Source organism: Sitophilus oryzae, unplaced genomic scaffold, assembly GCF_002938485.1.
Source record: "Sitophilus oryzae breed Bouriz unplaced genomic scaffold, Soryzae_2.0 scaffold_1081_pilon_pilon, whole genome shotgun sequence".
Classification (NCBI taxonomy): domain Eukaryota; kingdom Metazoa; phylum Arthropoda; class Insecta; order Coleoptera; family Curculionidae; genus Sitophilus; species Sitophilus oryzae.
This window is the reverse complement of record NW_022145706.1, coordinates 72514-99585: the sequence shown is the minus strand read 5'-3', so window position 1 is coordinate 99585 and position 27072 is coordinate 72514. Positions and strand designations below refer to the sequence as shown.

Below are 27072 nucleotides of genomic sequence, written 5' to 3'. Positions count from 1 at the left end.
AGTACAGCAGGAGCAATAAATTACAGCCTTGCGCAAACCATTTTATTTCATTTAAAATTCCTGTGTAATTTGCAGGTTTGAGAGCTCGAAGCAAGTTTTGCCAATAACCTTCATTAGCGCGTCTAGTGGAACGCAAAACTTTAAAATATTGTTTTTATCTTTTAAAAATGACACATTTTTTTCGATTTTTAGGCGGGCTAGTGATTGTGAACAACAAGTCAAAGAATGTTCTATGTGAAGGCGTAAAACAGTTAGAAAGATCCTATTCTACAACTACTATCAGGTAAATAAATATTAAATTTATATAAAGATGTTAGTATTAACTTCAATTTATCTGATTAAATTATTAAATAAATGTAAAAATAAGGATAAACAAAATTTTTGTAAATTTTTCACTATATCAAACAGGTAAATAAAAACTACTTTATAAGCTATATTGTGTAATATGGTAAACAAAATAATCAATAATATTCAATTTCAATTATTAGTTGTTTGTCTATCTTAGGTAACATTTGGTAAATACATTTTTTTAGATAAGCTATATTAATACCACCAAAGCGTCAAGTCATATAAGCCTTGTAACAATATACTGTGATAATATTAAATTTAATTAATTATATGGACATATAATTTAGCATAATATCACAGATAGATAATATAGAATGTTACCTGTGATAATATTGAAAAAAAAATATATAAAAAATGGTGTTTCTAAAAATCTATCGTTCTTAAATAATTATGAATAACTATACAGGATGAGTCTTAAATAAGTGTAAATAATTTTAAGTGTGGTATATTTCGACCCAGAAACTCAATAATGGTTTTTTTCGTTTTATTTTGAAAATTTGGAATTTTTTGGATTTTTGTTTAGTTTTTAGTTAAAAAACATAATTTGTTGATAATTGCAAATATGACATCATACGTAGAAAATTAAATTTACAAGAAAGAAACTCCAGCAGCAAATATCCATTTATTTTCAAAATTTTAAAAACAAATCATTTTTTTTTAATTTTCAAAGTTAAATAACTCGGTTATTTTGGATTTACTTAAAAAACGGTGAAGAGAAAATCTGTTTTATTTATCGAGATTCGAGATCTACCAGCCCTGAAAATATTTGTACTTTTTCAAGACTCACTCTGTATATTAAAAATATTAGGTAAAAATTATATAAAATTAAGTATATTTATTAACTTTTTTTATTATTAAATTTAGATTATTTTTTAATTCTTATCATCATAATCAATTTATAGAAGATATGCAGATGAAAATTAATAAAATATTTATCCTTGACTTTATATGAATAGGGTCATGTGTTCATATCAAAACAGAAAAAAGTAAATATAGATGATGCTAAAAATAAAAAAAACATTATTATGCTATAATACGGAAAAATATTTAGGTATATTAATGTATTTTTTAAAATATACAGTGTGTCCCAATATTCCGTGGACGTAGAACTAATACGTATTTGCGGGATCAAAATAAGTTCATTGGACATTTTTTCGTAAAAGGGTTCATCTAGTATTACGACATTTTTGTCTCTTGTAAAAAAACGTCACGTCGCACAGATTTCGAGAAAAAATATATTTCAGAATTTTTTCCAAAGCAGACCTACCGATTTTTCGGCTCTCACCGCTGCGTTGGCATCTAGGAAACATAGGAGATACAGGGTAGCTTAAATTAAGGCAAAGGTGCCTGTTAGTGAACTCAATGATACGTACTCCGTTTCGTAATTGAACTTATCTGTGTCATTTCAGCAAATATAGCGGAAAACTGAAATTCCTTCTTTTTTTTCTTGTACGAGTTTATTTCAGTAGTAGTAGTTCTAAAAAAGAATACATCTGCAAATTTATTCTAAAAAAACTTCTTTAGCTTTCTTGTTTTTGCTGCCGTTAAAATCACTTAAGACGCCTCGTGTTTCTGGGACCATCATCAATTTTGTTTTTTTTGAATAGAGATCTGGATTTTTTATATCTTTATTTAGAAGCTTATGACCTCCAAATGCAATATTATATCACACATATCTAAAAAATGTTGATTGTTATATTTATTTCATTGTTTTATTTTCTTTTATTATTATATATGCGTGTAAAAACACGCATATAACAAAAGTATCACTTCAACACATTGCCTCTTATGAGCATAATATACAGGGTGGCCCATCGAAAACGTTCCGCAAGGCATAACGGTCAGGGTAATTTTTTTTTCAGAAAATTCAAAAACACGTCAATTTTGTTTGTGAGGGGGACAACTTTTGCCCCAAAAATGATTGCAAAATTTTCAACCCTCTAAGCGGGGGTGTCATCCCCAATTTTTTTTCAAATGGAAAGGGGGGTCAAGTGGTACCGCAATAAAAAGGGTTTTCTATTCTCTATATTTCCCCGCCTCGTTTTTGAAAATCGGTCGAGTCATTGAGAAAATATGAAGGATTGAAATTTGAAAAGTTTATTTTAACATTTATCAGAGTAAATGATAAGGATAAATTTCTTCGACCAATTTGCTGTTTTTTCTTATTATTTCTAGATGTTTACGCATTTTTTTAATTGCCACAAGGTTGAACGATCCGGTGCGGTAGTTGCTAGATAGCTGTTCTGTGACTTATGCGTTGAAGTTCTTTTCAATATCGTTAAACTTTTTAACAATTATTATGGTGTGCTCACATACAGAAAAAATGGAAATAATCGAACTCTATTTTAAAAATAATGAATGTGGCAATCGGGTTGCGCAGATATTCAATGAACGCCATCCTGACAAACACCGTTATGGCAAAATTGTTCGCGAGTTAGTAGCAAAATTTCGCGAAACTGGTTCTGTTATGAATAAAAAGAGACAGAGGGAAAATCATGTACTGGGCTGAAGACAACCCCAGGGTTTTTCACGAGGTGCACACACAAAACCCTCAGAAATTGAACGTGTGGGCTGGTATTTTTGGAAATTCTCTTGTGAGTCACTTTAACGATATTGAGAAGAACTTCAACGCACAAGTCACAGAACATCTATCTAGCAATTACCACACCTGATCGTTGAACCTTGTGGCAAGTGAAAAAATGCGTAAACATCTAGAAATAATTAGAAAAAACATCAAATTGGTCGAAGGAATTTATCCTTATCATTTACCCTGATAAATGTTTAAATAAACTTTTCAAATTTCAATCCTTCATATTTTCTCAATGACTCGACCGATTTTCAAAAACGAGGCGGCGAAATATAGAGAATAAAATGCTCTTTTCATTGCGGTGCTACTTGAGCCCCCTTCCCATTTGAAAAAAATTGGGAGATGACACCCCCGCTTAGAGGGTTGAAGATTTAGCAATAATTTTTCGGGCAAAAGTTGTCCCCCTCACAAACAAAATTGACGTGTTTTTGGATTTTTTGAAAACCACCCTGTATTCTTCATTATACATTTTTTGGGAAAGTGCGCTATAAAATCGTATTTGCGGCATAATAAGTTTTTAAAAAAATGAAATAATAAACCCATATCCTTATTTAAAAGAAATAAAGTTGATATTTCCAGAAAAAACAAAAGGTTGATGGTTTTGGCCTTGCTGCCAAATTGCAACCGCAATGCTGGATTTGCGTCTTGCGTAAGGGTACGCACACAAAGAAAGCTCATTAATCAGCGCTTATTTCCATAGAAAACAATCGTCAGAGCCAGCGCCGAAAACCACAATTTGTACACTGGCAAGCTTACAACAAGCGCCGACAAGTTTTTTCTGCGTGTAGGTGTATTTAAAGCTAGTAGTGGGAACTATCGAATGAATACTATCGAAACATTCGATAGTTGCAATTCATTCGAATAATTCGATAGTTAGTAAGAAAACATTCGTTGAAAACTATTCGAATAAAAATTATCGAATAGATCCGTCATCTGCCTTGAAATATTGTATTCTAGTAATTCAGCAGCAAAAACCATTCATTTATAAAATTCATTCATTTATTCGTCAGGATCGATTATAATAAAATATTAACTGAATTTTAGTTGTCGCCCGGCGACGTAGGTTTCTTTCCGAGAAGCCCGACAGCGGTCGGTGGCAATGCTATGAAAGAAGCCGGCATCTTTGATTTTTTGCGGAGTCAGATATGGATAAGGACACATTATTTTTTTTATTGAGGTGCTAGTATTTACACAGAAAATACATTATGAAGGGCGCTGTTGCCATATTTTGGTATTAGTTGATATTAGCAAAGAATATTATTGTTTGGCTTTAGTTAGTTAGGGTTAGTATGTCTATATATTCTGCATTTTTTTAATTAATATTCTGTTGTTACACTGCAATAATACTTGTTATTTTGGATGTAGGAAAAGTTAGTAATGTTTTTAAGCAAAGACTGGTTTAATAAATAATAATAACAGTAATAATTTGTTATACCTATTAAGAACAAAATTTAAAATCATTTAATATAAATATTTTTTTTAAGTAGTAACAAAATATAAACAACAAATTAGATGTCAGAATTATTTATATTAGATCCTATTTAAAAATAATATAGTCTCTAAATTTTTTGTGTGTGGCAACGTTGGTTTATTAAATAATAATAATTACAGAACTAATTTGTTATATTAACAACAAATTTTAAAATCATGAAATATAAACATTTATTAATTTTTTAAGCATGCAGTGTAATGGAAGGAAAATAGAAATAAAAAATTAGAAATCAAAATTATTTATATTAGGTGCTTTATATTACTATTTAAAAATTATATTTACTTTTACTGGCATTTACTTTAAAAAATAAATGAAATATTTCTTAGCAAAAAAATGTAACAATGTAAACATGTAAAAGAATTAGCATAAACAAAATACAAAGATCGTTAACTTTTTTTTTTAAATTGGCACGTGTAAAACTTTCATTTTAATTTTCTCACCCCATAGTTTGAGTTCGATAACCATTTACTTAATCACATTACTTAAATATGATTAAGTTCAACTAATTCATATTATTAAAACATTTAAAATACAAATATGTATTTTTAAAATTAATTGTAAGTTCATCTCATTTCTCTTAAAAATTGCTACTTCTCAAAATTTTCCATTAAAAAATAGACCATATACCATATAAAATTAAATAATTGAAAGATCGGACTACGGAAAACCACACAAATTTTCGGAAAAATTTTGACCACCTGCACATGCACACAATCGTCAATAAATAAAAATAAAAAATAACTACTATTTTAGTATTTTAACTATTTTAATAAACGCAAAAATAGCACAGTATTTATACGGCGAAGTTATAAAAATTTGGAAGTACTAATAATCATCTAATAATGCACTGATGCATACAAAAATCAAACGAATACTAAATTTCATTTATCAAAAGCATTCGATAGTCGTGGCTCAACGATAACCATTTAGTCGCACGGCGAGGTTGTCACATATGCTTTAGTATACAAATGAATGAATGATTTTATTCGAATAAAACCATTCAATAGTTGAAATCATTCATTCATTAACCATTCGATAGTCTAATTCATTCGATAGTTCCCATCGCTATTTAAAGCTCTTTTAATTATATTATTAGCGCTTACTTTTTACTTTCATTGTGTACTATTGAGACGACTTGTAGGCGCTGGTAATAAGCGCTGATTAACCAGCCTTCTTTGTGTCCATTCCCTTAGAGTACGCAATTTTTAATTCTTGATCGCTTGTTGTCTGTGCTGGGTCTGCATATTGTGGTTTTTAGCGAGGGTTACCCAGCTTTCTGTGTGTGCGTGCCACAAGATTCCTACAAGAGGAATGTAGTCAGGTGATGTGTGAGGTTTGACTCCATAACTTGTGCTTCTTGTGTCCCTATCTTGTGCTTCATGTACAAGCGTGTGCAGTGGCTTGTGGATGATCTTTGACAGCTGGTCTATCCATCGGGAGGGTGAGCGGCCTCTTGGCTTTTTTTCCTGGAACCTGGCCCTGTGTAATGAGTTTCTCCATACAGTCAGTATCCCTCCTCATAACGTGACCGAAATATTTAAGTATCCGTGACTGAATAGAAGTTGAGAGACGTTCTGTGATGTTTTAAGTTCTATTAAAGAATAATAATTATTATAGTGTAATACATGCTTATTGCTTTTTAGAGAATATGACGTTGTTGTGGTTGGTGGAGGAATTGTGGGTGCAGCTTCAGCAAGGGAACTTAAAATACGCCACCCTAAGCTTAAAATGGCTATATTAGAAAAGGAAAGCGAATTAGCAAAACATCAAAGCGGTCATAATAGTGGAGTTATACACGCGGGTATTTACTATAAGCCAGGTAATCAACCTCATTATCTTCATTTAATGAACTGCTCTACTTGTTCTATTTTAGTATTTATAGTATTATTAATTGTCCGTCAGCGTAATGTGGTAATGTGGTATTAAAAAAAATGTTAAAATTGCATTTTATTTTAAATATGTATTTAATATAAACATATCTATATTTAACCTCAGAACCAATAAAAATTGTCTATATACAGGGTGAGTTTCCTACGATGTTCTCTATGGGCATCTCGGAAACTACTGGAGATAGAGAGTCGTTTAAATGGGGAAAGAATTGCAGTTTTGTGGGGTCATAAATATGCGCCTTTCAGATTTTTGAAAAAGTTCATGGCTTACTAGATATTTCGAAAAAAACAAATTTTGGCTATTTTAAAAATTGTCCCAATTCCATTACAATCTATTTTATACAAAAAGTGTTCAGATAAAAGTTGTAGATAATCACATTCCTAATGAGTTTGTGTTCTCCGATTTTTTATAAAACCTGTCATTTTTGACATATGACACAAACATATTTTTTTTTAAAATGGAAACCATAGTTGGCTATGACTTCATAAAAGCGCCATTTTTTAAGCTTTTCAGCAATATAAGCTATAATATGTTTCTTTCACAAAATTACTGAGTTATAACCAATTCTTATCTTTCTTGACTTGTTATAGCCAATTCTTATCTTTTTCGAAATATCTAGTAAGCCATGAACTTTTTCGAAAATCTGAAAAGCGCATATTTATGACCCCACAAAACTGCAATTCTTTCCCCATTTAACTGACTATCTCCAGTAGTTTCCGAGATACCCATAGAGAACATCGTAGGAAACTCACTAAGAAACTACTAGTTTTAATATTATACAACCATAGCAATAATCAATCGTTGTTCATCAACAATAAAATTCGTAAAGTAACCACTCCCGAACTTGTAACGTCACTTTCTTTCGACACTGTTTTTCCCATTTTTGATTATTATTTTAATGTACTTAATTCAAATTCGCGTCCACACCGTTACTTAGGTGCCCAACGGATATAGACGACGAGTCCGTAGGCAGGGTCGCCATGTAAAAATGTGTTTAGGGTCATGTAAATGATTACTCGTTTGCTGCCATACTAATACTAATTTATTCTACCTTTGTATAATATAAATTTATAATGTTCAATTGATTGATTGACACGTCTACAAAAGCCGTTGACGTTGTGTAATAAACAAAAAAAAAAATTTTTTTTCGCGAAAAAACCTTGTACAATGTACCTAGAATGCTTAGGAGGGGAGTTAGTGCCCGCGACCTTACAGATATACATATTGTGTGCTTTCTTTTCTTGTTCCCCTACTCATCATACAGGCTCAGGGCTTTAACAAAAGCCAGTATCTGAGACGGCTCCACAGAGGCCAGCTCTCCATTCTTGACATCATCAGCCGTACCAAAGTTCATGGCACGAACAGTCATCGTCTCGGCGCATTCAGTTCCCCATTTTCCCCACAGAATCTGCATTCGCCGTTGTTTCTCAGCTTCACTGAGGTGTTCGTTGAGGAGACAGTGTCCTGTTAGAAACCCCGTGCCAATCCGAAGATTATTTTTACTTAAATAAAGGAAAATCTTTGATTTTTCTCGGTCGTAAGTTCTCACGAACTCTTTCGAGTGTCTTAGACCGTTGGAGAACACCCCATTTCAGGTTACGGTGGAGTCTTTCAAGTTCTTCAGTTCTGCTTTAAGTTGGTTTCTACTTGGGAAGCAGAAAGGTCCTGGTCCGGGGGTCCTAACATCATCATCTATCCCTTGGTGAAAAAAACCTTATAATCGTGTTTCTGGGGTCGAAATATAGTACCTACTCCAAAAATATTTGAACATATTTAAGACTTACTCTGTATTAGTATAACTGTTTCTTCTAATATGACAAAGAAAATTAGAGGATGAAATATAAAAATATATTCAGAATCGACAATTAAAGAAGTTTTAATTTTGTAGGATCCCTTAAAGCAAAATTATGTGTAGAAGGTTTACAACTGATGTACAAGTATTGCGACCAAAAGAAAATACCCTACAAAAAGGTAGGAAAACTCATTGTGGCGACCAACGAAGTAGAAGTGAAGAGACTTGCAGATCTTCATGATAGAGGTAAGCATAATATTTCCTCTAAAAAATATTTTATATTTCTTTTTTATTTCTGGTAAATTCTAAGTAGTTTATCACTGTAGGTCTAAAACTGATTTGATGTTTCAAGATATGCCTTGACCAATAATACTGATTTTGGTAAGCACTTCATTCCGCTGTTTGCGGATTGAAGGTTACATGTTTATTTTTTTCATGATCTTGGTCTTGTAGACTTGGTCTTGCACAAAAAACAAGACCGATCAAGCATACAAAACTCTTGCGGTCTTGAATTTTCTTTCTGATTTTTTGTTAGGTTAAACTTCATTCAGATTTAACCATCTCCTGATGATAATTAGCAACACGCGTCCAGTGTTAAAAATAAAGTGACGTTTTGGTGTATTTTGGTGAATTACTGTTTTAATTTGCTGTTGTAACACCAAAGATTCCTACTGTAATCTTATTTTATCTTTTTAGATAATAATTAAAAAACTATGAAATTTTTATTTACTTACGAATATTGTTTACCCTACATTTGCATACAATTTCAAAGGAAGCGATGCTTCAAAAGACCCAAATCTCGGGCTTAATTCGTCGACCATTAGGGGGAAAATTGTACCACCGTGCTCGGTCGGCTATGGCCGAAAAAAAATCCTCAAATGGCCGCAAATGGGAAAATCAGTTTTATTAAATATCTGCTAAAATATGCAATTTACAATATTTTTCTTGGCATAAATAATGAAGCTTAAGTCAATATCAATTCAAAAGAGGCTCTGGGACTTTTATCCGTAAAGTCACTTAAAGTGCTTAAAAACGGTTCTAATAAGTCAACGAACGGTGTTTCCGCCAATATTGACCGAAAATATGACATGTAGATGATTTCCATGATCAAATGGAAGATTAGGTCCTCAGCTAAAATAATCCTAACACCTGTTTTCATAAAGTTGTGTTGGTTTTGGTTAGGTTAGGTCGTGATTATCCGCAATCACAGCAAACGTAAACATTAAAAGCCATCACAACCAACGAACCAATTCGACTATTTGTAATTATACAATTTTCTTTTGTTTACGACACTTTCTGGAAATTCAAAAAAAGCGAAAAAAGCCACTCACGAATAGTTTTTTAACAAATACAAATACTTCAAAGTTTGTGAGTTGCTTATAGAGGCTTTTAACAGTCGTTCTTAGAGTCTCTATAAGCAACTCACAAAACTCTTGACAAATAAGTTATTATTAGTGAAAATATGAATAAGTTTACAAAATCTGAATATTTTTGCAAAAATAGCCAAGTAGGCCAGTCGGTACGTCGTTTTAAATAGGCCTAGATGGAAATAATTAGGGGCAAGAAGCTGTATTATTTTTTATTTTCTTTGTTTTGATGTGCTGAATGATATATTCAATTTGCACGGTCTGTCGCCCCGCCATTTTGAAGAAGTTGATATAAAAACTACATTTTTATGGTTTTTTTTTTAAATATCTCGGTCTGGGTGCATTGTAGAAAAAAAATGCAGGTAACTAAAAATAAAGCAAATTATAATTTGCTTTATTTTGCTAATTCTCTACAAAAAAGGTTCTATTAATTATTCTCGTAAACTTATCAGTTCTAAAGTTATAGCAATTAACATCTGAGGCTTATTTTTAAATACATCTTAATGTGCGCTAGCGTTAAATTAATAGATTTAGGAAGAACAGATATCACATTATGCATTTTAACCCGATCAAACATTCGGAGGTTGACTACGTACTGTAAAAATCAACTGAGATAGAGAAGGCGACATTGCCACATATCAAATTTGCGCCTATCTACTTAGTTTGATTTGCAGAAAAGGTGACTTTAAAACCTCACCAGATATCAATAAATCTCAATTTCTTAATTAAATTAACAGTTTATTTTTTGTTCCAAAGCATGCGTAATAATATGTTATTAACCAGAGGATATATGCGTTACTATTAAAAGACATGTTTACTGTTTAATGTGCTGAAACGTCTAGAACTACTGGCAACGTCGCTGCTAGACTTCCAGAATGAAATGAGCCGTCTTCCAGAATGAATAGTCCGTTATAGCGTACTACGTTTAGCTTACGGTGTGTTTGAAGTCGGAATGAAGTCCGAAGTGAACTTTTCAGTGTTTTTCAGTAGTTTTTGTTTTTGTTTAATGTACTTTTGAATCTGCGAATTTTCAATATGGTACGACAGTGCCAAATGTGTGGACAAATAAGCTCAAATTACCCGAATTTTCTTTTCACAGGTAGGTATTGTTTCCGCCGCGCCGTAATCGTACATAGGCGTCCCACAAGGGAGCCTCTCACAATTAAAATAATTTCTAATTATATTTGTTGAATTTTGATCTATTAAAACAAGAAGGTAGTAGCCGGTAATTGAATTATAATTCGTCTCAATTACTACCTAACTGTCGTAGATCATAACAAATTTGAATATAAACGTTACATTTGAAACTTTATTATAAGCCAGAAAGTGACATTTTTTTTTAAAATTGCGTCCTATTTTGGTCATTATATACGATATTCTAAAGGAATTTTGCTCAATAAATAAACAAAGGTGTTTACCCGACCTTTTTTACATTTTATTGCTTTATTATATCTGCCCTTTCGGCCTTGTTTAGACAATTTTTTACCACCGTACAAATACATCTTCCTAGAGTTACTAATTAGGTACTAATTTTGAAAAGTTCTTTTTAAGATAAAAAAAGGTAAAACTAAAACCTAAACTATCATTTGAGATTAAACGGGAAGTTCTAAATAATGTTGAATGACCAAACCAAACCAAACCAAACCAAACCAAACCAAATAATGACCAAACCAAACCAAACAAGTTAAGTTTTATAACATTCCTAATTAAATTTGGGCGAAAAGAACATTTCTGTTTGCTGTAGGTAATTTTCTCAGGGAAAATACGTAAATAAAAATGACTTTTTAAGTCAAAAAAAGTCAAAAGGATAAGTTATTCCAAAAGGACTGTCCTTTTCAAAAAGGACAAGTGGCAACCCTAGGTATTTCTGGCATGGAAATTTAATGGCAAATCTACAACTTTGGTTGGAAAATATGTTCCGGCCACCTATGTTTACAAAAATGTCTAAAATGTGCCTAAATGCCTCCATATTCTGAAAAAAAATTGAAAGAAAAGTCACCAACCACAAACCTAATATAGAACTGTTTCGAAGCCTGAGTCACCCTGTAAATATTCAAAAGTAACTGAAAGTTTATATAGAAGTAACTGAAAGTTTAAATTGAAAATCGACGTTGGAGTGATTTTCGAAAACTACTAACGTTTCAACATAAGTATATGTGGGATATTAATTGTATTATTATATTAGACCTTATAACAAAACTCATCTGACGAAAAAGTGTTAACGTAGTATATTAATATGGTGTAAAAATTTTACTAATTACTTTACTTTTACTTTACTAATTAAATTCGTTCCAAAAAACGATACGCCACTGGCCATTAGAACAATCCCAAATGCGCCTAGATGCCGGTGTCGGAAATTTTAGACTTCTCTGTCTCTTCTGTCCTTGTTTGGCACATTGGAATGTTTGATACACTACCAACGAGTATTTATGAATGAGATGTTCGGTCTATCTTTATAATGTCTTTGGTTAAATTTGATACTTGATCTATTCGACAACAGCGCGGGGTGCGATCAATTACATTACCAAACCAGTTCGGGCGACTTTTAGTTTTAGTGTTTCATTATTCTATTCACCCTCTGCATCAATATTCGATACGGCTGTGAAAGAAAACATTTTGTTTTTACATGCATTTAGTGGGGTGTCGCACCCACTTCAGCAATTTACAGGCAGGGTAAAATGAAGTTCCTTATGGTTCTAAGAAATCAGACAAGTTTGAAAACTGCCATTTACTGTTTTAGAGACCCAAATGCAACTCCAGAAAGCATAGTCAAAGTTAGAATTCAATATCTTCTTGCACATTATGGACCAAAGAGCGACGATACATCACTACACATCTATAGATATTGATTTTTTGCGCAATTTATAACAAAGAGTTTATTTAATTTTGCATCCCTTCCTCAGATCGAAGATGCGGCTCGCATGCACTCATTTCGTACATACCTACAAGTCCAAAAATGGTACGGTAACGAAAAAATACCCACTGACTGGGGTTGGAAGCAGTCGTCCAATGGACTTATACCGATTCCTATGCTGCAAGACGCCGCTCCCCAAGAGTTATTGAAGATGATTTCTTGTAAATGCAGAAAAGGTTGCAACGCAGCCTGCAGCTGCAGAAAAGCAGGATTAGTTCGGTAGTGTGCGGTTCGTGCCAGGGAAGAGCGTGTTCAAATTCCGAAATAACTCTAGAAGATCCAGGGGACGACGAAGAAATCAATTCTCGATTAGAAGAATTAATGACCAACAAAAATATCGAAGACATAGACATTGAACAAAAACCAGATGAACAGTTTGATGAAAAATATATTGATGTAAGTCAATTGATCAACCTTCTATGTCAATAAAAGCAGACGGTGAAAATACATAATACTTATAAAGCATATCATGTCATATGGATACAAAAATAGAACATTTTCAACGGCAAGAAAGTAGATTAGGACTATAGGGGAAATCACTTAAAAAAAGTGTGCCGAGTGCTCTGCCGCCAGGTGGTGTGGAAACGAGCAAAACAAAAACACAAATTTGTACTGGCAAATTATTCAAATCTACATAGAATCAGTGTCTCATATTAAATGAACAACTAGAAAATATATGCTTTGTATTTAAGCGCCTTTATCTCGTTAACCTGTTCATGCATGAAATTAGTGAATAGGACCTTTTTCGTAGAGAATTTAAATAGCTTTCTTTTTGGTCTCTTGCAAATTTTCTGTACAGTGCACCCAAACCGAGTTATTTAAAAAAACCATAAAAATGTCATAATTTGACAGAATTTTTCAATATGGCGGCCAAATCCGGGATCGATAGACCGTGCAAATTTAGTAGAGTATTCAACAAAGCAAAAAAAAGAGAATAAGTGTTATAGCAGCTTGCCCCTAATTATCTCCACATAAAACCACTTGTTGACTGGTCTAAAGGAATTATGACAAAATTCAAACGTTCAAAAAATAAAAAAGTTCCAAAGTTTGATAGCTGTTGATTCTACCTTTTAACGAAGTTTGAATCATCAACAAATATTAAATTTTAGCCGAGTTGTTAAACAATTTGTCCTATCAATCAATGATACGCTCATGAAATCTATCTTCGGAGCGTTAAGACTTGGAAAGAAAATTGGGGGACCTTTGAGGCGGAATATCACGAAAACTACTAATTCAACGTAAAAAATTACAAGAACCATTTTTGGAGGTAATTACCTAAGCTTCATTTTTTATTTGAAAAATTTTGTAAATTGCATATTTTGGCAGATATTTTAAAAAACTGATTTTGACTGAGTGTTACAATGTTTTCAAAAGGTACACAAACACAATCCGCCTGAAAAGTCTCGGTCGACGAATTAAGCCGTGGTTTCAACCTTCAATTCATCATCATCATCATCATTTTCAGCTTATTCAACCTTTTCCAATTATGGTATCCGTCCCTCACATACTCTCTTTTTAGTTGGATCCATTGTTGTATATTGTTGGCTATGCGGGCCCATGTTATCCTTGCTAATTTCCTAATATCATGGTCTCATCTCAGGTTTGGTCTTCCTCTAGGTCTCTTAATTCCTTGCGTGGGTACCATGCTGTAATTATTTTGGTCCATCTGTTGCCTGCCCTTCTTGCCAGCTGTCCTGCCCATTGCCAGTTGAGCGATTTCATTCTGTGGATGACATCTATTATCTGGGTCTTTTGTCGTATCCACTCTATTCTTTTACGGTCTCTCTTGGTTATTTCCAGCATATTTCGTTCCATTGAGAGTTGAGCGATTTATAACACACATTTTTATTTACTTACAAACAGGTGTTTACCCGACATTTGCATAAAATTTCAACAGAAGCAATACTGATTTAATATAATATATTGGAAAATAAAAAAAATCATCAGAAAAATATTGTTTCTTTTTTTTAAGTTTCATTTGCATGAAACTATTTAAAAAAATAGTATTAATTTAAAGATTTTGTAAGGAGAAATACTTTTAGTAAAAGTCAATTAAAAATATGCAAGAGTGTGACGACAAGACCAAGACTGGACACTGTAAAACTATTACTATTTATTGAACCTCAAGACCAAGACCAGGTGGGTCTTGCAGTTTAATAAATAGTATATATGTCTTGCAATTGCTCATCACTATCCAAAAAACTTTTAATTATACACTTTTTATACGTTCTGAAATTAATTTGTAATATATTAAAAATACTTCTTGATTTCCAGCTATACAAAATAAAGTTCCTGATATCAAACTACTGAACGGAGTAGAAGAAATTCAAAAAATTGAACCCTATTGTGTGGGACTTCAAGCCTTGTGGTCACCTCATACAGGAATTATTGACTACACATTGGTCACTAAACAGTATGGAATAGACTTTAAAGAACAAGGTGGAGAAATCCATCTTAATTTCGAAGTAATTTATTATCTATAGTATACTATTTTTGTATGGTAATTTTAGATAGAGTCCTTTTAGGTCAACGGTTTTGAAAATTCCAAAGACAATAACTATCCAGTATTAATTAAATCTAAAGATGGGCAACAAGTCAAAAGTAAATACGTGTTAACTTGCGGTGGACTTCATTCAGATAAATTAGCAGAATTATCAGGTACGTCTAAAATTATTTATTTATTTGTAACCCTAAAGATCTATTTTGCTGCATATTATAATTTCTTCGGTGAGGCTTTACGGTTTCATTTGCCAATAACCAATATATAAATTTATCATAAAACTCGGGATAAAATTACTTTATTCCACTCGTGGAATACTGAAATAAAAAATACGAATATTCTCTAGACTCTCGCAGACGGTGTATAGGTAGTTACTTCTTGACTTTCCGCAAAAATTACTGCAGGAATACCACCATTCTAATATATTTTCTGTATGTCAGAATTAAGATCCACACTAAAGTTATATTTTTTCTTCTGGAACAGCCAGTATTTTATTTCATTTTTGGATCCATGGACACAAAATAAGGCATTTATTATAACGGTTAAATATGTTTACATGCTTTGGTTTTTGAGATGTTTAAAGATATTTAAATATGCATGCTATGATAAAGAAGATCCTCAACGCTAGGGTGTCCGTTATTTTCCAAGTTGATTTTTTTGTTGCCGCCCTCTGAAATTTTAGTTTTTGCTCTAAAAAAAATTATCCGACGTAAACAAGCTCTTAATTATTAAATTAAACCGTGTTGGAATCATGATACTTTTCCTCTTTAAATAACATGGAATTTTCACTTGTGTCTAGCCCCAGCAAGGCAACTATTAAGCTTGACCCTTGTATATGAATTTTTAAAGTAGCTCAACCTAAGACGTTTATGGATGTAAAGCACCAGATGGCGGGGCGTATTTCACGGTCTTTTACTACAGAAAAATATTTTTTGTTACTCTGAATTTTGAAGCGACCAATAAAAACAGAGAAAATAAAAATCGATAATTTTCGGAGAGTGCCAATTGGTTACTAATCGACCAGATACTTTTTATCTATTAGATATGCTATAAAAGCTTGTAATTATACAATTGTGACCATTGTTTTATTTCCTTTCAAATTTCGCAAGGCCGACGAGGCCGATGCTTTTCACTGATAAGAAAAAACAATGTTTGTTTGGATAATTTTCGAGATATTTTTTCTTTTGAATGCACATTTTTAAAGTATTTATATTCTTTGTCCGCTTGATCTAATATACTGATTGCACGTATCGAAATTCTGTTTCTTCTAGTTTTAAAAAACACACATCTTATTTCTTTGTAGTTGTAGTGGTTGTAATGTAAATTTAGTTTTGATCAATTGATCATAGATCCAAAATTTCATTAAGTTTAATAATAATGTTTAGTGTAGAATACCAGAAATAGTTTAGTAGTGTTTTTATAGTTTATTATTTTGTAGTTAATCGAAGTAGGTGAAGGGATAATTTGGTTATTTTTTGGTTTGTGTTGATTAATTAGTAAGATTTGATAATTTTTTTCAGTGTAGAATACAAGAAGTAGTTGTGTAGTGTTTTTATAAGAGATTATATTAGTTTATTTTGTAGATGAGAAATTAGGTGAAGGGCATTGGGTATTATTTCTTTTTGTTTTACTTCTAATTGTAGTAATTCTATTATTGTATTGTGTTATCATATAATTTTAATAACCTTTTCTGGTAGAATATACAAAAAAATCTGATCCAAATTTTATTTTATATTAAATTAATCGAGACTTTTTAAATCAAATTAAAATCTAAACAAAATAATGATAATAGTTAGTTTGTAAATACTATAACAGGTGAGTTTCCTACGATGTTCTCTATGGGTCTCCACATGTAACCACTGGAGATAGAGAGTTTCTTGGGGAAAGAATTGCAGTTTTGTGGGGGTCCTGTACATTCATTATTTTCTGTGTTTTCAAACACTTTTGCTAGTCATTACCTGAAAACTATGTATTTCTATTTTAAAACTTGTCTATATTTCCATTATAATCTATAATTTTCGAATAAAAACTTCATTCACGATGGCTTTGAAATAGAATAAATTACTGTCATTTTTATGTAAAATTATATGGGAAATATTTATCGATCGTCACAATGCATATCGCTGACAATTAAAATTCGATATACGGTATCCTAGACAAAAGTTTTCAGATAAAAAGTTGTAGATAATCAGAAAGCCTAATAATTAGTTTGTGTTTTCTGTTTTTTGTTTAAAGCCTGTCGTTTTAGACATATGACACAAACATTATGTTTTTTTAAATGGAAACCATAGTTGGCCATGATTCATGGAAAAGCGCCATTTTTTAAGCTTTTCTACTAATATAGGTATAATACCACCAATTTTGAAAAATTAAAGTTATAGCCAATGCTTTTCTTTTTTCCATACTCTTAATACCATGCCAATTAGTTGGCATCAAAATGTAAAGAGTATTATGTTTTCAAAAAAGGCTCGTTCAATTCGTAAAACAGTTTTTTAGAATAAAATAATCTTAAGAATGAAATGAATCTTTTATAAACCTGCATTAAATCAAATGTAAACATAGGCTATTTTGGGGCTTTTTTAAATATTAATTAACAGCAATTAGCATTATCATAAATTGTTAGCAAATAATGTTTACGCTGACGATATCGAAATAATAATTTCTTTGTTAATCCTGTTTAGAATTATTAAAATAACAGGCAAAAATAATCCACAATTCGAATCAAATAAAAGTTTCGTTTAAATTTCTTAATCAGCTGGTCACTATTAAAGTTCTGTAGAAACCCGGGGCTTTTGGTATTACTCTGAGGAAAATAACGAAAATAATCGATATTTTCGAACTCCGCCCCTGAAATAAATTCACGATTTATCCTCCAGTTGGCAGCACATTTTGTCTAGTCGGTTGAACAACAAGGGCTTGACCAATCATCCCGTTAGAGTTTTTGACAAAAGCGGATTCTCTTTCAACATCTGTCATGTACTATATAGATTTATTACAAACAAATAAAGAAACTCAATGAGTATCTAAAAACAAATATAAATTTTAAAATGTTCCAACCCCACCTTGCATTACAAAGACCAATGAATTAACACCATTCAAAAATAGCCAGCAAAGCTTGTATAGTTGCTTTTTTGGGGCTAGACAATATGACCATATTAGTCAACCTTTTAAGCATTAAGGATTTTTATCTCCAAAGCAAATGAACCTACAGCTCCGACGATTCGACATATTCTATTACAAAATTTTACGCTCTACAAAAAAGGTCTCTTTGGTTTTTTCCATAAAAACATTCCTTTAAAAGTTATTTGCGGTCAAAATTATGCACATAGTTTATAATCAATAATCATTTATGTCCCGCCCTCAGATAACCTTCACATCGCATTAAAGAATAGACACCGTAATGATTCATTCGGACGTTCGAGAAAAATCGAGTTCCATTAGAATGGAGTAGTACATACGAGAACAATCGAAACCTTCTGTATTCACCTAACGATCTATGGACTATTCTAGAAATCTTAGCTGTAGGTATAAAAGCCGGCGGCTGTGGCCTAAAGAGGGCAGTTATAAATAGACGAGTACAGTTGACGCGCTAAAATTCAAAATAAATTCTTAGTTATAAATCGTTTGTAAATAGTTCTTTAAGTCTTTTATCGTTATTGTTTTTGTTAATTAGTGTTAAATAAATAGTGTTTAAATAAATTGTGACTTTCTATCCACACGGAACCGACGACCGCTATTATTGTATATGGCACAGTTGTACAAATAAAGTCCTTTATTATTATTATTATTATTATTAATTTATTACACTTATTACGAGATTCTGAGTGAAGCTTTATAATACAAATTTCGTGGAATGTTGCTTTAAATCTCCCTTACTTTTTAGGTTGTCCTAGGAATCCCAGAATAGTCCCATTTAGAGGTGAATACTTGCTTTTGAAGCCTGAAAAAGCGGCAATGATCAAGGGAAACATTTACCCCGTTCCCGATCCTCGTTTTCCATTTTTAGGAGTCCATTTCACTCCAAGAATGGACGGAAGCGTTTGGTTAGGCCCAAATGCTGTTCTAGCTTTTAAAAGAGAAGGATACACGTGAGTACATTATGTACCTTTAGACTCAAACGAACCAATTCATATTTCTATAGGTGGACAGATATCAACTTATCAGAATTAATGGACGCCTTATTCTATCCTGGATTTTTGAAACTGGCCTTTAAATTTGTGTTCGCTGGTGCAGAGGAGGCTGTGAAATCTCTGTTTCCCTCTTTACAGGTTAAACAATTGCAACGATTTGTTCCATCGATTACGTCGGATGATGTTATTTCAGGCCCTGCAGGAGTTAGGGCACAAGCTTTAGATGCTGAAGGTATGACTTTTAGCGATGCAAATTGGTCTGCAAATTTGCAAATGCAAGATGCAGACCAAGATTCCCTTAGTCTTGGTCTTGGTCTTGCAGAGTCATCTTGTTCTTGCTCTTGCTGCATGACTCTTGCGAGTTTAGCACTTTTTAATAGATTTATACTAGTCATTTTCTACATATAAAGAACTCAATAAAAGTTATCAAACTATTACCAAATTAAATTTCTAACAAATAATAATTCGTTTGAAACTTAGGGCGTACTTTTTTACATTTTCTTACAATACTATATCCTAGTTAAAAATTATTGTACAGGGTGTTATTCTATTAATAACCTTTTCTATTGTAGCATGCATATTTAAATATCTCAAAAACCAAATATTATAAACATATTTAACCACAGATCTGTGATTTAACCCTTATAATAAACGCCTTTTTTTAACAAAAAAAAGTATAAAGTGTGGCATATCATTGTATTCAGGAGACCGAGTTCTTTCAAAACCTGAAATAAAAAATGCAGGTCCGTGTTAAAAAAAATTAAGTTGGCCTTTGTATCTCAAAAATTATCAGCTAATTTGAAAATCTAAAAATACTATCAGATAGCCCTAATAAAGTGGATATGAGAATGTGCAATTAGTTTTTTGATTTTCGAAAAAGTAACAACAGGAAAAATAAAATTGATTTTCAAGAAAATCAATTTTTTTCAAAAAAACTCAGCAATCCTTGAAGATTTTAAAACTTTTTTGATGGCATCTTGGTGAACATGCCAAAGCGCAACCTTGCCCCAATTTAACCATGTTCGTATCTATTACGGTTACCGAGATACCAATGCTCGTACCTCGAATTTGTAGCACCCTGTATATCTAATATAGTTTTGATTTCAGGGCAGTTCTAGTATTTGTAATATTTTTTTAAGAAACGCTGAAATTATATATTTTTTATTTATTTATTAACATCTTTGCAACTATCGAAATATATTTACTCATATCATATCCTATTTTCAGCTTTCATTTATTTAGAAAACTTCCCAATAACTTTAATTGCATTTTTTTGCAAAATATTCATAGACAAAGCGATATAAAGTATGTAAAGAAATATTTGTATAGAGTATGACTCCTGATTATCTTTACAAAGGGAAAATATTTTTATTATTGACATTTTTAGAAAAATCCATTCATCAGAATTTTTCTCAAAAAGTAAATAAAAATAAAAATAATAGAATAGTTTTTCCTCTTGTAAAGCCAATCCGGAGACATTCTGTACGTATTTTGTTTAAAATTGATCTTTGATAAAATTTTATTTGACACTTTCAATGTGCCAAAAGTCACGTGTATTCGTCAAATATTTTGATGACGTGCGTGCCAACTTTTATTGATTTTTCCATAAATGTAATTTCTTTTTAGGTAACTTGATAGAGGACTTCGTGTTCGATATGTACAAAGGTACTGGCGAGGATTCAGTAGGAGGTCGCGTATTGCACTGCCGAAATGCCCCAAGTCCTGGGGCAACCAGCTCTTTGGCCATTGCCAAAATGATGGCCGATAAACTCGAAAGTGAATTCAAATTCATCAAAGAATCATCATAAAAAGAAACGCAGCTTGAATACGAAATATAGCATGCTAAACTTAAGGCTTGGGAGTAGAACTTTACCTACAACTCGAAAAGTTGATGCCATTAAATGCTGTGATGATATAATTATTTAATTTAGAGTAAGACATAATCAGTACTGTTGTTAAATTGTTAATGTTTTCAATTCTAAAAATTTTAATCATTGTTTATACATGTTATTTCATAAACAGAGTATATTGCACGCTTATTTTTATGTCAGTTTATATATTAAGAATAATAATCCAATATATATTTATAATCTTATGAAAATGTTATTTGTTATCTTCTAATAATACCAAAATATAAAATGTAATTATTTTTTTCTTTATGAACAAAAGCCCATTTTTTCATGTTACCACAATAGTACTATTTTTTTCTTATGTAATAAATTCATTCAGTTTTTTAAGTTTAATTTTATAAGAACTGCGAATTTGTAATAAAATAAAGTATATTTTTAAAATTTGTCTAATTAATCTATACTAATATACAGGGTGAGTTTCCTACGATGTTCTCTATGGGTATCTCGGAAACTACTGTAGATAGAGAGTCGGTTAAATGGGGAAAGAATTGCAGTTTTGTGGGGTCATAAATATGCGCCTTTCAGATTTTTGAAAAAGTTCATGGCTTACTAGATATTTCGGAAAAAAATAAATTTCGGCTATTTTAAAAATTGTCCCTAACTCCATTATAAGCTGATTTAGACAAAAAGTTTTCAGATAAAAGTTATAGATAATCATAGCCTTAATAAGACTGTGCCCTCCGTTTTCTTCTAAAGCCTGTCATTTTTGACATATGACACAAACACATGTTTTTTTAAATGGAAACCATAGTTGGCCATGTCTTCATAAAAAGCGCCATTTTTAAGCTTTTCAGCGATATAAGCTAAAATATGTTTTCTTCGAAAAATTACTGAGTTATAGCCAATTCTTATAATTTTTAAACAATTTCACGTAATTAGCCATGGAAACAAGTTTAATCGTCTTTGCTCTCGGAAATGTGAAGCTGTCACATCCAAACTTCGTAAATTAAAATAAGCAAAAGTTGTAAATATGAATTTTTCAAATGAAGAAAAGCGTGTAGGATTATTGGTTCATCTTTTCTTGACCATACATTTTCGAGGATACTTTAACCGGTGAATGTTACGATTTTTAGAGAACGGTTTTCAAGACATGTTAGAAAAGTTACATTTACTTATAGCCAATTCTGATCTTTCTTGATTAATTTCAATTGGATTGCATGGTATTCTTATTCTATTATGATTTATAAAACTTTAAAAAAGTTAGAATATATTACTAAACGGTTCCTTACAATTTACATTACACAAACTAAAACTTAAAAAATAATATCATTGCATACACTAAGTTATTTTAGAAAATATTCAAAAAATCCGCCATTGTTTTGAGTTGCATCTTTTTAAAACTAAATTACTACCTATTCTCATAGAAGGACCGGTCGACTTAATTAAACTTCTCTCGTACCACCATTTCGAGTGCCTCTCTTAATTCACAAGTTCTTTTGTAAACCTTATTGTTAACCATACCACATAAAAAAAAATCTAAAATGGATAGGTCAGGTGATTGAGGAGGCCTATACAATTGGTCCACCTCTTTCTATTCCTGAGTTTGCATAATTATGATATAAATAATTTTTAACATTTCTTTCATTATGAGGGGGGGATCGTAATAAAAGTCATGTTGGAACCACTCTAATGATGCAGGAGTATCTACACGCTTTTCTTCATTTGAAAAATTCATATTTACAATTTTTGTTTATTTTAATTTACAAAGCTTGGATGTGACAGCTTCACATTTCTGAGAGCAAAGACGATTAAACTTGTTTCCATGGCTAACTAAGTGAAACTGTTTAAAAATTATAAGAATTGGCTATAACTCTGTAATTTTTCGAAGAAAACATATTATAGCTTATATCGCTGAAAAGCTTAAAAATGGCGCGCTTTTATGAAGTCATGGCCAACTATGGTTTCCATTTAAAAAAACATATGTTTGTGTCATATGTCAAAAATGACAGGCTTTAAAAAGAAAACGGGGGCATAGTCTCATAAAGGATGTGATTATCTACAACATTTATCTGAAATTTTTTGTTTAAAATAGCTTATAATGGAGTTAGGGACAATTTTAAAATAGCCGAAATTTGTTTTTTGAAATATCTAGTAAGCCTTGAATTTTTCAAAATCTGAAAGGCGCATTTTTATGACCCCACAAACTGAATTGTTTCCCCATTTAACCGACTCTCTATCTCCAGTAGTTTCCGAGATACCCATAGAGAGCATCGTAGGAAACTCACCCTGTATAAAATCCTTAAGTGACTGACATACTGATTAATCACGATCCTGCTCAAACCACTCAACGTAAGAAGTTCATTGGCATACAGGTTGATTCTAGGGATTTTTCGAAATTCCAGTTCCAAGAGGGTGAAAACACCCCTCAAATTTATTACAATATTTTTTATTTAAAAAACGGTAAAGTTTCCGAAAAAACGCTTAAACGCGTATATTTTATTTTGTTTTTTTACATATTTTAAGATTTTTTAAAAATGTATACAGGGTGTTTTGAAAAATCGGGTCATTGATTAATCACGATCCTGCTTAAAGCACTTGATGTAAAAAACTGATTTTTGGAAAACAGACTGACTTTAGGGTGTAGAGGTTCGATAAGAAGGGATTTTTCGAAACTCGAATTCTAAGGGGGTGAAAGTATCCCTCAAATATTAAAATCTTTTTTTAAACTGGTGAGTTTTTCGGAAAAACTCCTAAACACGTATATTTTATTTTGATGTTTTACATATTTTAAGATTTTTTATAAATTTATACAGGGTGTTTCATAAAATATGACCATTGAGTAATCACGATTCTGCTTAAACTGCTTGACGTTTAAAGCTGATTTTTGGCAAACGGATTGACTTTGGGGTGTAGAGCTTCGATAAGGAGGGGTTTCTCGATCTCAAATTCCAAGAGGGTGAAAACACCCCTCATATATTACAATATCTGTTATTTAAAAACGGTTAGTCTTTCGGGATAACGCTTGGACAAGCATAATTTATTTGTTTTTTTTACATATTTTTAAATTTTTTAAAAAATCATACAGGGTGTTTCAAAAAGTTGGGTAATTTCTTAACCACGATTCTGCTTAAACTGCTTGACGTAAAAAGCTTATTTGTGGCAAATGGATTTTTCGAAAGTCAAATCAAAATCAAAAAAAATAATATCGCCATATTGTTTTTTCTCATGCTGACATAAACGTGAGAAAATTTTATCCAGTTTGTATGTTAATGGAAATTCTTGCTTTGCTTTATCATCACCATTACAAATGATTAATTCGACGCGAACGAAGTCGCTGGTACACGCTAATTGATTAATAAAGGAATATAAATATCCAACTACGCCTTCCTGATCTCGTTTGTCTGATTCTTTATCTAGTGATATTCTCTATTGTTACTTTTCAGTTACCCTGTATATACATGATACTAGATAAAATCATAGATTTTTGTTTGAAGTATAAACAGATATTGTTTCGAAAACCGAATAAAATATATGAAGTTCTTTAAGGTACAAGATGGCAATATAAAAATATCCAATTTTATACTAAAAAAAGTTTTTTGCACAAACTATTTATTAGACAACCAATCGAGTTTGTTAGATTTAGAATATTCGCTAGGGTTCAGAATCGGGAAATCTCGGTCTCGAAATTACAGGGAATATCCGGTTCTTTTGAGCCATCCAAGAAAAGGTACTCGGCACTCAAATTCCCTGTACTTTCGGGACTCAGTAACAATGATTAATTTTGTCTTTGAATTCTTTTTAGCGGTCCAAATCAAACTCTTCTTCTTCTTCTTCTTCTTCCTTCTTCATACTAGACGAATCGCCTGTTTGGTTTCGTCGTCTCTACCGGTTAGACTGACAAGTTGTCGCTCCATCGTTTTCGTGGACGTCCTAAGCTTCTGCGACCTAGCGGTGATTTGTCGCGTGCAACTCTCACTATCCTTCTGTTGTCCATTCTGCTAATATGCTCGTTCATTCTTCCTTTCTGCTGAGTGCCCACTCATTTACATTTTCCACCTTGCACGCTCTTCTTATGCTTTCATTTCTCTTCCTGTCCAGAAGCGTCTTTCCAGCTATTCTGCGTAGTACTCTCATTTCGGTTGTTTCTAGTAGTTGTTTAGTTTTCGCTGTATCAGGTCGAGTTTCTGCAGTGTATGTCATTATTGGTCGTAGCGTTGCCTTGTAAATTCTCGCTTTAGTCTCCACCTCAATGTTTTTATTTCGCCATATTGTATCATTTAGGCATCCTGCTATTCTGGTTACCTTCGTTGTCCGTTCTCGCACCTCCGCTTCTACATCACCATATCCTGAGATTTCTATGCCTAGATACTTAAACTTCATCTCTTGCTGAATAACATTGCCCTCGACTTCCAGTTTGCATCTTAGTGGTACTTTTAATGTCGTCATGCATTTAGTTTTCTGAGTCGATATTATCATAATAAGTGATTTGGCAGTGCAATTAAATGATGTAATAAGCGCTGTAGATCGTTCTCATTTTCAGCTACCAATACGGCGTCGTCGGCATAGCATAGAATAGTAATTTCCTGGTCGCCCATACTGGATCCCTTCAGTAAACGTACATTTCCTATTATTTCGTCCATAATGATGTTGAAAAGAAGAGGGCTCAGGGAGTCACCTTGTCGGATACCACAGCCTACATTTATTGGTTCGGTCAGGACCCCGTTAATTTTAGCTTGAACTTGGTTCGCTTCATATATGTTTTGTATGGTTTTAACGAGGTTGTGTGGGATTTGCCTATTGTAAAGAAGGTGTACAACGTCTCTTAGCTGCACACCGTCGAACGCTTTTTCTAAATCAATAAAACACATATACGCTGGTTTGTTATATTCGATTGATTTTTCTGTTATCTGTCTTATGTCAAAAACCGCGTCTGTGCATGATCTGCCCGATCTGAAACCTTACTGTTCATCTGCTAAGCATGTTAAGTCGTTTATTTTGGTTGTTATCACTTTTGTCGTAAGTTTTAGTGTGGTGCTTAGAAGATTTATGCCTCTATAGTTTGAGGGCAGCTTCTTATCTCCTCTTTAAAACATCAAGATAGTGGTGCTGGTTCGCCATTCATCGGGTATCCTGTGTTGACCGGCTTGGGATTGACAAGACGGCTTGGGATTGACAATTGATAATAATTTTGGCTAGGTCAAGCTCTAGACATCTGCCAGTTAGCTTTAAGAAGATTCTAATTAATTTTTACGTTGAGTAAAAACGATTTTTAAATGGTGTAGTTTAAAATTCGAGAAACAATAATTTCCTGAAATAGTCTGGTCAAATTGTATTTTTTTTAGGAAAGTTTTGGGGTAGTTCTGATTTATTTCGTTCTTTATGTTTTTTTGGGGCGCTGACTCCGAATCTGATGTTTGCTAACAAAATTTGGTGACGGAACATTGAAGAAAATGCAAAAAAACGCCAATATATATTCGATTTTTTCACTGAAGATGGAATGTACAGGGTGGACCATTTTGGTTGTTTCTATAGGGTATCTAGGAAACCGTGAGAAATATTCAAATTTTGATACTGCAGTCGGGTTCCTTTTTTGAAAAGATTACAATGGCGCAAACGGATCGTGGCTATCTTGATCGGTTTCGAAACTACAGGGAGATTCTCAAATTTTGTACTTTTTGAAGATGTTCGATAGTTTGTTTATTTCAGCAACCACGAAAAAATGAATAATACATTCTAAAGGCACTTTTCTATGTAGAATGCAGTGGCGTAGTCAGACTTTTTTCGAAAAAAATATTTTTCGAGATATTAACTATATTTATGTTTTTTAAATAGAACCCCCTGTGTATTTTTAAATTTTCTTATTCAGCTCGGCATGGGCTTTTCAAAAATGTATAATACTCTATATTTATTTTCACTATTAACTTCAACATTTCATATTTTTCTTAACCAAACCAAAAACATTTTAAAATGAATAGATCCATTTCAAAAGACAATCATTTTATGCAGTTAACTGGAAAGGAAGCATTTTGAGCATTTGATTTCATCTAGCTAATTTTTGTCACATAATTATAGGTTTATATCTAGTTTTAATTGGGTAATAATTACTTTACTTACTTGTAATATTACTTAATTATTATTACCGTTGGGTATTTTACTCTACAATCTTTAATTTTTGTTAAATTAACAAAAGGTATATCACAGC

General features: G+C 32.2%; 1 protein-coding gene across 1 annotated transcript; it reads left to right on the top strand.

Moving 5' to 3' along the window:
- Positions 1-21111, top strand: LOC115880394 (L-2-hydroxyglutarate dehydrogenase, mitochondrial-like). The gene is made up of 8 exons (XM_030897597.1): positions 1-283; positions 6071-6246; positions 8206-8355; positions 14665-14855; positions 14916-15048; positions 18774-18978; positions 19032-19252; positions 20647-21111. The coding sequence occupies exons 1-8, from the start codon at positions 168-170 to the stop codon at positions 20826-20828; spliced, it is 1374 nt and encodes a 457-aa protein (XP_030753457.1). The 5' UTR covers positions 1-167; the 3' UTR covers positions 20829-21111.
- Positions 21112-27072: the final 5961 nt, after the last annotated feature.

Bases quoted from the DNA above. Each gene is read 5' to 3' on its own strand.
- LOC115880394 (XM_030897597.1), top strand. From the start codon at position 168: ATGACACATTTTTTTCGATTTTTAGGCGGGCTAGTGATTGTGAACAAC. The intron at 284-6,070 runs GTAAATAAATAT...ATTGCTTTTTAG, and splicing joins TATTCTACAACTACTATCAG to AGAATATGACGTTGTTGTGG. The intron at 8,356-14,664 runs GTAAGCATAATA...CTTGATTTCCAG, and splicing joins TGCAGATCTTCATGATAGAG to CTATACAAAATAAAGTTCCT.